The sequence below is a fragment of the Rana temporaria genome, chromosome 13 (genome assembly GCF_905171775.1).
Source record: "Rana temporaria chromosome 13, aRanTem1.1, whole genome shotgun sequence".
Classification (NCBI taxonomy): domain Eukaryota; kingdom Metazoa; phylum Chordata; class Amphibia; order Anura; family Ranidae; genus Rana; species Rana temporaria.
Genome location: NC_053501.1, coordinates 54470401 through 54487675, shown reverse-complemented (window position 1 = coordinate 54487675; position 17275 = coordinate 54470401). Strand labels below are relative to the sequence as shown.

At 42.3% G+C, this 17275-nt stretch overlaps 1 protein-coding gene across 1 annotated transcript in view; it reads right to left on the bottom strand.

Moving 5' to 3' along the window:
- GALNT16 (polypeptide N-acetylgalactosaminyltransferase 16) overlaps window positions 1–17275 on the bottom strand; it is a 212056-nt gene that overhangs the window by 73910 nt on the left and 120871 nt on the right. Inside the window, exon 4 of the mRNA XM_040333412.1 lies at window positions 16871–16938. Within this exon, the coding sequence (XP_040189346.1) occupies window positions 16871–16938 (68 nt within the window). The remainder of the gene's footprint in view (window positions 1–16870; window positions 16939–17275) is intronic.

Genomic DNA, 17275 nt, shown 5'->3' with positions numbered 1-17275 from the left:
CTACAACATTGCTGGATCAAGATGGGGCACGGGTAAGTATTAGGGGGGCTGCTGCACACAGAAGTTTTTTCATCTGTATGCATAAAATGCATTAGGATAAAAAACCTTCTGTCTTTACAACCACTAAGTCAGCTGAGTGATTGACTCATTTAAATCAATGTGTGGAGTGCATTCATTTAAACAGATGTTAAAGTTGTTAAAGTGTATGTAAACAAATTTTTTTTTGTATTTTCTTCCTTTTTGTCTGTTAAATATACCATAATAAGCGTGTTATTAATTTGTTTGACAAGTGCAAAAAAAAGATAGTTGTTAATCCAGCTAGAAATCTTGTGTGCTGATAACTCGCTGCGCTCTCTGGAAATTTTCTCAGTTAGCATTGTTATGTAGGATTATGTAGGCGTAACACATTCCCCTTTCTAGGGTGACAATTCTGCTCAGTACAGTTGTCACCCTAGAACAGGAAGTGTTACTGGCAGGTTTATCAAGTTTCTTGGGTTTAGAGATGCTTAGCAAATTCACTAAGCCAATGAGAAATCCCTCTATTCGCTAATCTAAAAATCTCTATATTTTATATAATACCAAATACATGGGAGAGCAAGCTTGCCAAAAATGTGATATGTCCAAAAAAAAAAACGACTTTAAGGTAAACACAGCAATAAAAAAATACCAGAAAAAAAACTGCCCTCATTGAAATTATACCACACTTTGATTTTACTGATGATGTGCCATAATTGCATTGTTGCTGTTGGGTGTGCATGGAACATTGTGGTAATTACCTAAGAAATCTATATCGATAGCTGTGGGCTTGAAAAGTAAACAATTTTAATATTCACAGAGTGTATGTGAACATCTCTATAATTAATGAAGTTCAAACTATGTCAGTCAGTTAGAACCAAAACGGTTTCCATTTCCCTACAGCTATGAAGAAGATTCAGACTTATAGCTAGATTCAGAGAGAGTTACGGCGGCGTATCAGTAGATACGCCGTCGTAACTCTGAATCTACGCCATCGTAAATTTAAGCGTATTCTGGAAACCAGATACGCTTAAATTAGGCTAAGATACGAGCGGCGTAAGTCTCCTACGCCGTCGTATCTTTGGGTGCATATTTACGCTGGCCGCTAGGTGGCGCTTCCGTTGTTTTCTGCGTTGAATATGTAAATGAGCAAGATACGCTGATTCACGAATGTACGCGCGCCCGTCGCAATTAGTTACGCCATTTATGTAAGAGATACGCCTGCGTAAAGATAAAGCTGCTCCCTAGGTGACGCAGCCCATGCAAGGTATGGACGTCGGAAAAACAAGCCTATGTTTTTAGGCAGTGTTCGACGTATCTTAGGCATTCTATCCGACGCATGCGCATTGGCATACGCCCACGGACGGCGCATGCGCCGTTCGTTGATAACGTCATTTACGTGGGGTCATGCTTAATTTCCCTATAACACGCCCACCTCTTCCTCATTTGAATTAGGCGCGCTTACGCCCGCACATTTACGCTACGCCGCTGTAACTTAGTACGCAAGTGCTTTGTGAATACAGCACTTGCCTCTCTAACTTGCGGCGGCGTAGCGTAAATACCATACGCTACGCCCGCACAAAGTTACGCTGCCCTATCTGAATCTGGCCAAAAGATTCCAACCATCACTTTTCAGCTCAGGCTTGGATCTGACTAATAGACATATCATAGGTGCAGACCATGCAGCTACACAAAGGCCTTCTGGGAGTTTGTGGCCCATTTATAATAAACGTTGTGTCAGACCTATCCGGGAGGGACAGAGGCTTTTGGAGGGGACTGAATGCTAGCCTCTTGCCTAGCGATCATGGGCCCTGGCATTTTTCGGGAATGGTGCTCTTTGTGAGCTGCATGCCTGGGGACCCTTGAGGTGGTGTAAAGGCCCATACACATGGTCGGACTTTTTGCCAACAAACTTCAAAATGAGCAAGTTTTCAAAATAGTCCAACCGTGTGTACGCTCCATCGGACAAACTTTTTCGGGTTTCGTTGGACAAAAAGTTCGGTCTGCAAACGGACAAACTTTACTTTAACAAGAGTCCGATGGTGCCTAGTCCGACCGTGTGTACAGCAAGCAATCGGACTTTTGTACAAAGTACAAACACGCATGCTCAGAAGCAAAGACCAGCCGGAAGCACTCTGTCTGGTAAAACTAGCGTTTGTTTTTGAAAGAGCACATTCGTGACGCGGCAAGTTCTGAAATCAAGAAAAGCAGCGCACATTCTCTTCTTCTTTATAATGTGATAATACTAAAAGCTGCTTTGCTGGTGATACTGACGGAGTAAAAACAAATGTCTTTACTTTGGATTAGTGTATTTTGGTTATATGAATCAAACATATTTCTATATTTTTTTGTGGGTCAAGTTAGCACAACCCCATTGCGCAACATGTCTGCTTGACGAACGGACGTTCAGAAATGAACAAAATTGCACAAAACTGAAAATTGCGAATGCACACAGACGAAACCTCTACTAACTCTCGATTAGCAGAAGAAGCCCAAAGGGTGATGCCGGAGAATTGAACTTCCTCTTTTAAACTCTCGTCAGTACGTTGAAACGTCACTACGTTTGTGTTTGTTGCCGAAAAAGTCAGAGCGTGTGTATGCTATGGGTGTGACCGGACAACTCCCTTCAGACAAAAATCCAAGGGAAAGTTTGTTTGATGTCCGATCGTGTGTATGAGGCTTTACTTTGGATTCAGGTGCATATCCCCCAGGACACACAGAGTCTGGCAACCCTGTATATGCCATATTAGAAATAGTGACTGATTCATAATGTTGGGACACATACTATTAGATGCTAATTACATCAACTCCAGCCACCTGTCTGTCTGTTGTCTGTTATAATGTAAATGAGTCTAGTATAACTTCTAAGACTCTTTTACCCATTGTTGTTTGTGCTAATTGACCCTGCAATTGTATGAAGGAGTTCTGTGTTGATATGTATGATAATGTGTATTGTATTTAGGGAGTCACATTGGCTGCTTTAAGGGATTAGTTAATTAGCTCATGTTAATTTATGTTTTTGGTTACAGGTGTATTGTTAGAGTAATATGAGCAGGAGGTAGGAACTTCCTCCTCCTCAACTGTATATAAGACTTGTATTCTGGTTCTAATAAACAGTCCATGTTCAGCAAACGAGTATTGTCTTGTTTGCAGTTGTCAGCGGTTTGGAATATCTGATATCTATATTCAGACTGGGATGAATCGGTATATGCCGAAAGCACTCAAGCGGGGTGTGGGATGTTTTGGTTACAAACGTGTTAGGTGTAGCATGTTAGACTATGAAAAAAGTTCAGAAGGATATTTTTAAATGTGTGTCTATTTAGTTATGTATCTGTCTTCACAGAGTAAATAAGTTTGTACCCGGGGCAATAGTTAAATAGGGGGCCCAGATTGTGTTCTTGCACAGGGGCCCTTCAGATCAGCATGTGAGGCAGCCCATTCATTTCTGTAGCAGACCCCTTTCACTAGCCTTCCGGGCTAACTTTCCAAAGCAGTCCTCCAGATTGACTCTTCACAGCACACCCGGCTGACTCTCAAGAGATCTCCCAGGGAAGGATGAAAACTTAAGCACACCGCTGTCCTCAGGGAGACTGGCTACATGTGGTAGTCTTCCCATTTTTAGTCCCCAACAGTGCTGGTCTACTAACTCTGTCCTCTCTTGCTTCCATGCTTCCAGGAAGAGCTTCCTCCATGTGTTATTGTAGAATCCTTTCAGCCCCCAAGCCCTGGCCCAATGCAGGACCTCCCCAGACCAGGGGGCACCCCTGAGGGCCACCGACAATCTCCTCAGCACTGTATCTTTCACCCAACGGCCCTGATGGCATGACTATTTATGAAGTAATCTCTGCCCCCTGCCAGCCCACAGCTGGGGATTGGTCAAGGCCTCATAAATATTCAATGCAGCTCCTCCTAACCTCCACCCACTAGCTCTAGAACATTCTCCAATGTCCCAAAAACAGGAGGAGGCACCAGGGGAGCTGTCAGGATGAGTTACCCAGCCCTGAACTTCGCTGAACCCTGACCCAGGTTCCATAGTTCAGGCTTAGCCCTGAGCTAAACTAAAATCGACCTACTCTAACAAAACCTTCACTACTTATAGCACACACTAGAGGGTGCTACATTTCTTTTCAATGAGCTGTCCTACCTGCAAAATGCAGGGAAAGAAGTCTTTGATTCTTTGTAAAATTGCATGGCAGCCCACGCTTCTGCTAAAGAGCAGTGCATTTCTGTGCATGCCGGGAAAGGGCACAATTTTGCACATGTTCCTGACATGCATAGATCTGAACCAAGCCTATGTCCACCACTGCTGGTGAAAGATGGTAGTTTTTACAACATTTAGATATACTGGAAGGAATGACATGTGCAAACTCAAAAGCTTGCCAAGATCTGTTCTTTACAACAGCAATTCATTACTTTGTTTTCATTATAGTGCTTAGAATTGTAAATTATGTATTTTAAGCCAATAAGCCTAAAACAAAATTCAGCATATTGAAAAAAATAATAATAAATTGAACTCACAGGTATGGGGAAGTTATCTGAAGCTCAGCTGTGATTAATATGGAGTGAGCTATTTGCATTTATTTATATTGATAAAACAAATGCTATACTTTAATAAAATGTGAATTGCAATATCTCAAGTAAAACAAACTTAGCTTTGAATATTGTGAGTTTTACCAACACATTCATGTCAGCAAATAGGAGTTTCTGTCTGCTCTTTATATTCATAAGGTGTATCTAAACAAAAGTTGAATATATATTGCCGCTTACCAGTCTTTGGATGTGGTGGGTGCATTCGTTTTTTATTGCTTTGTATTCCTACAAATTACATACTTCCTGTCTCTGTGTGGCTTTGCTAACTCAATCTACTGTATCTATGGAGGCAGTCATGATTGCCACACAAGTCGTCCTGTGTTTATTTTCATTACAGGAGGGGATTGGGTTTGGGGGTAGATTAGTAGTTTACACGAGAATGATAACATTGTGTAGCACTACCCCCGCAGGGGTTGCAGATGACTGGGTTCCCCACTCCTGCACAGGCAGGCAACAAGCATTTTTCACTTTTTTCCAGACAAAAGGAACAGTCTTTGAGCTTGTTTTTTAGGGGTAATAACTTGGATGGAAAATAGGTGTAGAACCCTTGTCCTAAACAGGGCTGCTAGTAAATGTATCTGTGCTAGGTGGTAGCTAGCCTGGCTAATTTGTAGTCTATTGATCAAATGGGTTTCTCCTAAGCCTGGGGTTAACTGTGATTTCTCCCTTTTGTCAATAGGTGGCACTGTTATCTTTGGCATCAGTGTGATGAATTATAGTGGATTCAGGTTATGAGTGTATATACTGTGAAAAACATATTTTAAAACACTAAAATTAGTGTAATAAAATATAAGCAGCGCTGTAAACAATGTAAGATGAAATATCCGTTTTCACAGGTATTCAAAAATAATGCTAATGTCCATAAACATCACCATGTGACAAAAGTGAATATGTGCACAAATTCCCAAAAATATATATAAATGTGTTTAAATATAAATTAAATGTAAGTCCATATATCACATCAAGTAGGTTTGTGAAAAAATAATGATAATAGCTTCCAATCTTCCACCACACCCGGTGTCAGTGAATTCTCTCCTGTCAGATGCAAAACTCACCAACTCAAATTGCCTTATACGGCGTGTGTTCGGCGTGTAAACGTGTACAATAAGACCTCACTGGTAGGTATAGCAGGTAATCCCAGTTCCAACCAATTCACTGCCCCCGTTGCGTCAGAGGGAGCGGGGTCACCCGTCCATGTTACGGGTGGCCCCGCCCTTGATTATAAAAGAGCTGTCAGATGGCTTGCGCGTCATTTGGCTGGGAGCCTCATATGGAGGCGGTATCGTCCGCAGCATTGGGTCGGACTCGTAGAAGGATTGCGGCGCTGGATTTATTTTTCCTTTTTCCTCACTTTTTTGGGTAGGGGTACAATGTACCCATTACCAATTCACATGGGGGGGCAGGATCTGGAGATCCCCTTTGTTAAAGGGGGCTTCCAGATTCCGATAAGCCCCCCGCCTGCAGACCACCACAACCACCGAGCAAGGGTTGTGGGGATGAGGCCCTTGTCCCTATCAACATAGGGGAATCCTCCCCATTTTTTTTTATTTGCCACAGGGTTCCCCTTAATATCCATAACAGACCTGAAGGACCTGGTAATGGAATTTGGGGGGACCCCCACGCATTTTTATTTATTTTTGATTCAATTTTTTTCAATGACTTTTATCTGAATTGCTGGGACCCGACAATTCATTATAGCCGTGAGTAGTTTTAAATGACTTGTTTTACTTTAGAAATGTCATTTTGTGCAGGGACTGTTATAAACAGGAAACATGCACTACTTTACAGGCATACTATAGACACCACCCAGGTACAAAATTTTAAGAAATATTTCACTTTTATTATTTCCCGTTAAGCATTATTAAAATCACTGCTCCCGAAAAAAATACATGTCCCCTGGGGCAGGGCCCAGGTCCCCAAACACTTTTTATGACAATAACTTGCATATTAGCGTCTAAAATTAGCACTTTTGATTTTTCATGTTCATGTCCCACTTTAAGGCCCCGTACACACGATAGAATCCATCCGCAGATAAATCCCAGCAAATGGGTTTCTGCGGATAGATCCTATGGTGTGTACACGCCAGCGGATCTGTTTCCGCGGAGAAATCTCCTCTGGGATGGATTCCAGCAGATCGGATATTTGCTGTGCTGCACAACATATCCATCTGCTGGAATCCATTCCAACGGATGGATCCGCTCGTCTGTACAGACTTACCGGATCCATTCGTCCAAAGGGATTCCCCGCACGCGTCGTAATGATTTGACGCATGCGTGGAATTCCTTATATGACAGCGTCGCGCCCGTCGCCGCGTCATAATCGCGGCGACGGCGCGACACGTCATCGGCAGAGGATTTCCGCGCGGATTTCAATGCGATGGTGTGTACACTCCATCCCATCGAAATCAGCGGAAATCTTTGAGAGGATTTATCCGTGGAAACGGTCCGCTGGACCGTATCTGCGGATAAATCCTCTCGTGTGTATGGGGCCTTACAGTGTTCGCACGTTCAAACACATTTTTTGCCTGTTAGCATGTTCTGCTGCGAACCAAACCGGGGGGGTGTTTGGCTCATCCCTAGTAGCCATGTACTAAAATAATTTCGATCACCGGACAGCTTGGTGTTCTGCAGCTTTGTCCTGGCTTTAATTTCCATCAGGGTTTCTGTTTGCATTGACTTAATATGTTATCCCTGTGCTTGAGTTAGTTTTCTCCATGTATTGTATTAAATTGGCATTTGACCAAAGTGACTCTAGTGTACGTGTGTTTGTGGGGGTGACTGATGTAAATAAATTGTATTGAGTGTGAGTTCTATATAAACAGTGTCAATAAATGATGATCATAGGTGTTAGAAACCATATTCTGCATCTTTCTCAAAGCTTTTATAAAACTTTCTGCATGACAGCCTGAAATCTCATTTCCACTTTGTTTCTTCATTATTTAGGCACGCAGCACAGTAAAATGCACTTAATATTTAATTTCCTTGTAAGAACATAGCTTTTATCTTTAATTTACCCCATTTGTTGTACTTTAGAAATGTTCAAATACCTGTTTACCAATGCTGTTGGATTTTTGCAACACTTCCTAATTCTTAATTTTCCTAGTCCTAAAGACCAAGAAAGCCAAATGTCAGTCTAATGCCACATACACATGGTCGGAATTTCCGACAACAAATAGTCGATGCAAGCTTGTTGTCGGAAAATCTGACTGTGTGTATGCTCTATCGAACATTTGCTGTCGGAATTTCCGACAACAAATGTTTGAGAACTGGATCTCAATTTTTCAACAAAAGTTCTTGTCGGAAATTTAGATCGTGTGTAGCCAATTCCGACGCACAAAAATCCTTTGCATGCTCGAAATCAATTTGACACATACTCGGAATCATTGAACTTAATTTTTCTTGGCTCGTCGTAGTGTTGTACGTGACTGCGTTCTTGATGTTCAGAATTTTCGACAACATTTGTGTGACCGTGTGTATGCAAGACAAGTTTCAGCGAACAATTCGTCGGAAAAGAAAACACGCTTTTGATGTCGGAATGTCCGATCGCGTGTACGCGGCATTAGACCCCATACACACTATACAACTTTTGTTGTCTGATTTCCTTTAGATTTACCCAAACCATGTGATTGCATACAAATTGAAACTCTTAAGGTTTGACCTCATATTATATGGTTTTGGTAAATCTAAGGCCCCATACACACGATAGAATCCATCCGCAGATAAATCCCAGCAAATGGGTTTCTGCGGATAGATCCTATGGTGTGTACACGCCAGCGGATCTGTTTCCGCTGAGAAATCTCCTCTGGGATGGATTCCAGCAGATCGGATATTTGCTGACATGCACAACAAATCCATCTGCTGGAATCCATTCCAACGGATGGATCCGCTCGTCTGTACAGACTTACCGGATCCATCCGTCCAAAGGGATTCCCTGCACGCGTCGTAATGATTTGACGCATGCGTGGAATTCCTTATATGACAGCGTCGCGCCGTCGCCGCGTCATAATAGCGGCGACGGCGCGACACGTCATCGCCAGAGGATTTCTTCTGAAATCCTCGAGAGGATTTATCCGCGGATACGGTCCGCTGGACCGTATCTGCGGATAAATCCTCTCGTGTGTATGGGGCCTAAAGGAAAACATTTACAGAAATTTGTATAGTGTGTATCCAGCTTTACTGAATGAAGCACTGCTGCACTTGCTAATCAGCTCCCGTCTCTGGTAGTTGGACTGTGTATGACCAGGTTTGGGCAGTGGCAGCTGGTGCTCAAATTTTTTTGGGGGGGGCACAAACAAACTTCAAAATTCTGAAAAAAAAAACATCAATTGCAGCCTCCCCGTACCCATGAAACACAGCCACTGTGCCCATCAATTGCAGCCACCGTGCCATCAAGCGCAGCCACCGTGCCATCAAACGTCGCCACTGTGCTCATAAAGTGCAGCCACTGTGCCCATCAATTGCAGTCACTGTGCCCATCAATTGCAGCCACTGTGCACATTAATTGCAGCCACTGTGCCCATCAAATGCTGCCACTGTGCCTGATTGGCTGAAACGACAGGCGCTGTGATTGGATGCCTATCAGGTGACGGGTAACAAACCCAAGCACCTGATTGGCGGAGAGGCGGTTCAGTGTTAGGAAAGTGAATATTCATTTGCTGTTCTAATACACCTGGGTGAACTGCGAGTTCATGCTCGCAGGTCTCCTTTTTTTAAGTCTATTAGAGCCTATGGCTCTAATCAGGTGCTTAAAAAACACCCCCTGTCGCTGTAATTCAGGAGCCGGGCACCCAAAAAGGGGCCTGCGCTTGAGAAGGGGGTGGCACCGGTGGCCATGGATAGATTCATGCAATGTTTGAATCTATCCATTGGTCCTTTTTTTTTTTTTTTCTTTTTTTTTTTTTTTCCACTTCAGACTCAACCTCATAGAGTGTACGTTATATGCTCATGTTCTGCGTACCAGCCCATTGCATCTCTATATTGGTTTTGCATCATAAGTGTCGCTTCTTTTGTGTGAAAATTTTCTTTTTTTTTTTTTTTTATAAGTATATATTATTTTAATTATTTATTTAATATCATTCCTCATGCTTAAGAGGCGCAAAATAATTGTGATTTCAATTATCCCCCCCCCCTAGACCATCCCTCCCCTCCTATCACACCTAAAACAATCTCCTATATCTCTAGTTCTCTCCAGTTTTCTTCTGGTATATCTTTTTAAGTGTCTACCCTTAATTTTTCTACGTAACTCCACGATTTCTTAAAAGTCCTCCATTTATCCCATTTCGTGATTTGTAGGATGTTGTTACCCTCTATAGCCTCTTTTAGTTCTTCCATTTTGTACGTTTCTTCAACCGCATCTATCCACTCCCAGATTAAGGGGCACTCCACCTCCTGCCACTTCCTTGGAATAAGTCTCTTAGCGGCATTGAGTAGATGCGGTACAAGCGTTTTCCTGTAACTCCTTATACCTTCATCCCCCCCGTGGAATAGGATGACCCATGGGTCCTAAAGGGGGTGGCGCCCTTATGGGTTTGGGTCAGTGTTTGACCATTGAAGTCCAATTGAATCCTTATTACTGTAATGCTGTCAGACTGCATTAACAGCAAAACCATATGGAAAACTTTTACCTTTTTTTTACACTGCTAAGTGCTGCTGCAAAAGTAAAAATAAATACCCTGTGCTGTCAACACATAGGACAGTTAACTGGACTGCAGCTCTCTCACAAAAAGCAGCGTCCCAGCAGTCTGCCATATCCTACCAAACACTGTTTTAATCAAAAGGGCTGTTCAAGAAGCGAGAGCTCTGCTAGTTAGATCAGTGTTCAGGCTGGGGAGGATGTTGGACCATTTGAGATTTGGCTGGCTGCTTTGTATGAGAGAGGCACAGTCCTACCCTTCTGTGCACTGGCAGCACAGGGGTTTTAAACCCTTGCAGCTGCAGTTAGTGTAAAATAAACTTTTCAAACAAAGGGGCAGTTTACTGTTCTACAGAACCAGTGGGGGTAGAAAATGTCCTGCGCCCAACATTAGTGAGAATAAACACAGGGTTGGTAATCAGCAGGAGGAGGGGTAGTGCCCCATCTTTGGTATCCGTGGGAGAAATAGTGCCCCACAGTAGGTGTGAGTGGGAGGAATAGTGCCTCTTATCATTGTGAGAAATAGTGTCTGAAGGGCCAGATAAAGACTAGCAAAGGGCTACCACTGGGCCCCAGGCTGCAGTTTGGAGACCCCTGAAATAGACCCATATTTAATAATGTGTATGCAGCCTGGCTACACAGGAGAATGAAGGTTCAATTGGGCTTTAAGCAACAAAAAAAAACATGGGCTTAGGGAGTCAAGTGTAGGAGGCATTAAAGAGGTTTTCCTTTAAGCTATCATGTTCTTAACTCTTTCACTACTACACTCAACTTTAGTCACAACATTTCTAAAAGGCTTAATTTACCTTTTCAGATTTAATTTGCATTGTTTAAATGTTTTCTTTTAAATTAAAGAATGACCAAAATGTAAAAAGTCTGGTTTGAGATAATCTAAGATCGTATTGTGTCCTATACTGTATTTATTGACAAGGTGATTTAAAACTAGATTTCAGTCTATTTTTGTATGCACAATTTTTCTGTTTCTCTATTTATTACCAGATAGGGTTTGTATTGCATAATTAAATTGGGCCAGCTTGGACCAATGTAAGTATGCTTTTATTATACCTGTGGGACTGCTGTGGAAGGTAGAAATCAGTGCAATACTCTCTACTACTACAGTGATCACCACTGTCTTCCAGTTCCCGTGCAAAGTGGCTGCCCTGCCCTGCTCAGGGGGTTTCACCGCTTCGCACTGGTGCCATTCAAAGAATACCTTGCATTTTTCTCAATGAATGCAAGGCATTCTCTGATTGGACAATTTGGAGAGGTGGAGTGGTGAAGTGATGAGGCCTGGAAAAGAGTGGTCATCACTGTAGTACTGGAGACTACTACAGTGCTTTCCAGCTTCCACAGGGATCCCAGAGGTATGACATATGCATTCTTATTAAAGTCCAAGGTGGACAAATGTAACTATGCAATATAATTCATATCTGGATTTTAATTTAGGCAATGGAAGGGCTGAGGTAGCACCACTGCTTTGCTCAGGGCCTCATTTGGCCCAAATTTGGTTCTGGCTTGGGCAGGGTCTTAAAAATGCACCTCAAGAGGGCCCAACGCGAGATTGTAGGGAATACAGAATGTGACTGGTCAAATGTCTTAATTATAATCAGTGTGCGAGACTGTGCACAATATTTGAGCTACTAACATCCGCATGACATCTGTATAAAACAGAAACGTGAGATCGTGAAATTATTTTACTACGAACCACCTCTGCAATCTGTTCAGCCCATCATCAGGACGAAATGCAGATCTCTTTTTACACTGAGAAGTGTTTTTTTTTCTCTATGTAAGTAATACATCAGTCCTTGTCATTTGTAAATACCTTATGTCAGAGAGATGTCTGCATATTATTTATTTTATTAGAACAGTTCTAAGCAGACTGGTTCAAAAAAAAGATTACGGAATACACTGGCATACATCTACATATCTTGCTAGATATTCATGTGCTGAACACAGAGTGGAGTTCCCTTTTAATGGTTATCAGTGGTCCCCATCTTGTGTTCCATGGCCATAGAGCTTCCAGTCACTCTACACCAAGAATTCACTGGGGGTCAGATCCACAAAGAAGTTACGTCGGCGTATCTATTGATACGCCGCGTAACTTCTAGGATGCCCCGTCGTATCTTTGTTTTGTATCCACAAAACAAGATACGATTACGTTCACGTCGAAAGCATTGACTATTTGCGACGTGATTTCGAGCATGCGTACTGGGATACCCCCATGGACGGCACATGCGCCGTTCAAAAAAAACGTAATTTACGTGGGGTCAAGTTGAATTAACATAAATCACGCCCACATCTTTGTCATTTGAATTCCGCGCCCTTACGCCGACACATTTACGCTACGCCGCCGTAACTTTAGACGCAAGTGCTTTGTGAATACAGCACTTGCCTCTCAAAGTAGCGGCAGCGTATCGTAACTACGATACGCTACGCCTGCTTAAAATTACGCCGATCTACGTGGATCTGGCCCTGGGTGTCTACAGAATATTGTGATTGCAAATTCACTCATCTGTTTTCTGTATGCTTTTTGTCATTCAATACCCCATTTCTCCCAGCTGCACTTTCACTGGCACTGTCATAACCATCAGAGCTACTTTGTGCTACATTACAAGCTCTAATGAATCCAATCACATGTCACACTTGTTAAAGTGTTATGCCGCGTATACACGATCGGAATTTCCGACACGAAAAATTTGATGTGAGCTTTTGAGCGTGTGTAGACATTTTCTGTCCGAATTTCCGACAGCAAAAATTTGAGAGCTGGTTCTGAAATTTTCCGATGGGAAAAGTTCTTGTCGAAAATTCCGATCGTCTCGCAAAAATTCTACTCTTACTCGCAATCATTGAACTTGTCGTAGATCGTCGTAGTGTTTTACGTCACCGTGTTCTTGACGTTCAGAATTTCCAACAACATTTGTGTGACCGTGTGTATGCAGCATTCCGTCGGAAAAAAATCAACGGTTTTCTTTGTCGGAAATTCCGATGCCTAAGTGGCACTTCAGTTGAAAATGCAGCTTGTTGGTGGAGTCACTTATTGGCTTTGTATATCGCCTGGGGACTTTGCTTTTCTGACCAACCCTATAATTCAACTGCTATAACAGGGACTTTTCTGCTGCACTTTTGATAAACCCAAGTAGGAAAACTGGGACCCCTTCATAACTACAGTTGCAGGCGTGCTGACCTAGAAATATCAATTTTAGGGGGACTGATCCTTTAAACAGCAAAACATTTTAGAAAGGGGAAGGGTTACATCCCCTATCAGGTCCTATTTGTCCTAGTAACCATAATCCTTGGAACAGGAGGGGAGGGAAGAAACCAGTTTCTGTGTCAACTGACAAATGGGGAGTTTCCCCTTCAGCCCCTGTCATAGTGACATTATCACATTCTCCTGTGCAGGGTTTCACTGGGAAAAGAAGTGAGGGGACATAAACTTTAAAAAGAAAAAACTGCCAGACGTTGAAGGGCTGCCCAACTCTTCTACTACAGTTCAGTTGGTACCTTTTGTCAGAATTGTATAGCTGTCTTTGTCCCCACTATGATAATGTACCCTTTTATTTGTGTTGGTGAAAATAGGTGGTTGGAACAGGATGAGAAATTTTCTAATAGGATATCTGGACACAACTAATGCCCTGTACACACAATCAAAATTTCCAATGGGATAAAATCTGATGGAATTTTCCGTCGGAATTCCATTCAAGTTGTCTTGCATACACACTGTCAGACCAAATTCCAACCGTCCAAAACGTGGTGATGTAAAATACTACGACAAGCCGAGAAAAATTAAGTTCAATGCTTCTGAGCATGCGTCGACTTGATTCTCAGCATGCGTGGGTTTTTTCTCTGTCAGAGTTCCACACAGGCGATAAGAATTTCCGATAGGAATTTTTTCCATCGGAAAAAAATAAAACATGTTCTATTTCTAAACTCCGATGAAAAAAGTGAGATGGGGCCCACACACGGTCGGAATATCCGATGAAAAAAATCCGTCTGACCTTTTTCATCGGAAATTCCGATCGTGTGTAAAGGGCATAAGAGGCGATTTTCCTTTTAATTTGGAAAAATGTCTTAACTTTTTTGTGCCCTCAAAACAAAAAGGTAAGGAAAAATCCCCTCAATGGGACAAAAACTGACAGGGGTTTTAACCAATGACTACTTAGGCCGTGTACACACGGTCGGTCCAAACCGATGAAAACGGCCTGAAGTCCAGTTTCATCGGTCCAAACCGACCGTGTGTACGGCCCATCGGTCCGTTGTCCTTCGGTCCAAATTTTTAGAACTTGCTTTAAAATCGAACCGATGGACCGCTGCCCGATACCCTGTTTCCCCAAAAATAAGACCTACCCTGAAAATAAGACCTAGCGTTATTTTCCAGGAGGGCTGCAATATAAGCCCTACCCCAAAAATAAGCCCTAGTTAATAATGCTTATAAAATCCTATAATACACTCTATTACAGTAGTTTATAATGTACAATGTGTGTGTTTCTGTAATATAATTGTGGGGAAGAGAGCTCCGAAGGGTCACAGAAGTGCAGAGTGGCGCTATAACAAATGTATTTGGCACAATTATATTACAGAAACGCACTCATTGTACATTATATACTACATTTTAACTCAGTTCACACTGGGGATTCCTGACAGGCAGGGAGAGAGAGGGGGAGAAAAGACAGCACATTACATGGTAAGACCTACCCCAAAAATAAGCCCTACTGTGTCTTTTGTTGGCATAATTAATATAAGACCCGGGCTTATTTTCGGGGAAACACGGTAGGTCCAGACCGATGGTTAGTACACAAAAGCATCGGTTCTAAACCTGTGCATGCTCAGAATCAAGTCGACGCATGCTTGGAAGCATTGAACTTCGTTTTTTTCAGCACGTCGTGTGTTTGACGTCACCGCGTTCTGACCCGATCAGTTTTTGAACTGATGGTGTGTACACACATCAAATCATCAGGCCACTTCAGCGGTGAACCGATGAAAACGGTCCGTCGGACCTTTCTCATCGGTTTGGATCGACTGTGTGTACGCGGCCTTAGCAATCAGCATCAGAGAGAAAGGTTCTCCTTTGTTCTGAATAGTCCTCACCACCCCTCCTGTGGTTTGTACCACCTTGACTTTCTGGGCATCTGTACAAAATTCTAGATTTTGCCTGGCTACCCATGTTGGTGTACCGCATTACAAATATTTAGTACTTCTAATATATGGGGGCATACTGGATCTTTTCAGGTGCTACATGAAAGCACTACACATAAACAATGGGGTAGATTCAGATACAAGATACGACGGCGTATCTCCAGATACGCCGTCGTATCTCTTAGTCCGGCCGGTCGTATCTATGCGCCTGATTCATAGAATCAGTTACGCATAGATTTCCCAAAGATCCGACCGGCGTAAGTGTTTTACACCGTCGTATCTTAGGCTGCATATTTACGCTGGCCGCTAGGTGGCGCTTCCATAGATTTACGCGAGGAATATGCAAATGAGCTAGATACGCCGATTCAGAAACGTACGTCCGGCCGGCGCATTTTTTTACGTCAGGCTTTTTTCGGCGTATAGTTACCCCTGCTATATGAGGCGTAGCTAATGTTAAGTATGGCCGTCGTTCCCGCGCCGAGTTTTGAAATTTTTACGTCGTTTGCGTAAGTCGTTCGCAAATACGGCTGTACGTCATTTACGTTCACGTCAAATCCAATACGTCCTTGCGTCGTAATTTGGAGCAATGCACACTGGGATATTTCACGGATTGCGCATGCGCCGTTCAAAACGTGAAAAACGCGGGGTCAAGTAAAATTTAAATAAAACACGCCCCCAACATCCCCATTTGAATTAGGCGGGCTTACGCCGCCACACATACGTTACGCCGCCGTAACTAAGGGCGCAAGTTCTTTCTGAATACAGAACTTGCGCCCAAAGTTACAGCGGCGTAACGTATCAGAGATACGTTGCGCCCGCAGAAAGATGCGCGCATCTTTCTGAATCTACCCCACTATATAATTGTTTGTTTTATTAGAATAATCAGACAATTAGTATATTTTTTTTAATGGAAAAAATAATAAGTTTCCTTAGTGGGGCTATAAGGGCCTTAGTACATCGATATACCCCAGTTGCACACCAAGATCTATAGGGGTACTAAGACCTGAGTGTACTCCCATAACAAACTTGTTATTTTTTCCTTTTAATTAACATTTTTAAAAGCATGATTAATCTAATAAACAAAAGATTTTTAACAAAATATAATGTTCATGCATAATACATCCATGTAGCACCTGAAAAGACCTAGCATCTGTGCCAAAGCCACGGTGTCGCAGTCAGTATGTCCACTGCTTTATCTGATGGCTTCGAAAGATGGCAGCTTGCCAGTAAGAACCTGCAACTAATGCTGAAACAAGAAAACACAAATCTGGAAGCCTACAGATAATAGGTAATATAATGATCAACGTCTTAACTAATGTGAAATGAAGAGAGTACACGGGATTTAAACTCTCAAAGCTACATGATAAGTGAAAAACCATAAATAGATGCCATCTGTTGTGCAAAATAACACCCTCTAATCACATGGAAGACTTAGCTCATCTCCCTCACGCATCATTATGGGTGATGAGTTCAAGTAGGGAAAGAGCAGAGGAGTACTTACGGTCCGCACTGTAGTCATCCACTAAAATAATCTCTTGAATTAGATTTGGAGGGCTTCGAATTAAAACGCTGTATCAAATAAAGGAGATAACAGTTAGCCCTGTGAATTTAACACTGACACACAAAAAGTATTTGGTTGCATCCAAGTTTTATAATGTTATAAGACCTAAAGTTAATTTAAGTTTCTTTCACAGAAGGTAGACCTAATTTATAACGCTCGATTCCTTAACAGATGGTGATTTTAGAATTTTGCCCTAAAATAGATCTAACAATGAGTTTTTATTTGCAAAAAATATCTCTCAACATTAAGAACAGCCACTAAATATTATTATAGAACATTCCATGACATAGCAAAACCCATATTGGGAAAATAACAGTGTATGTTTTATGCCTCATTAATCACATA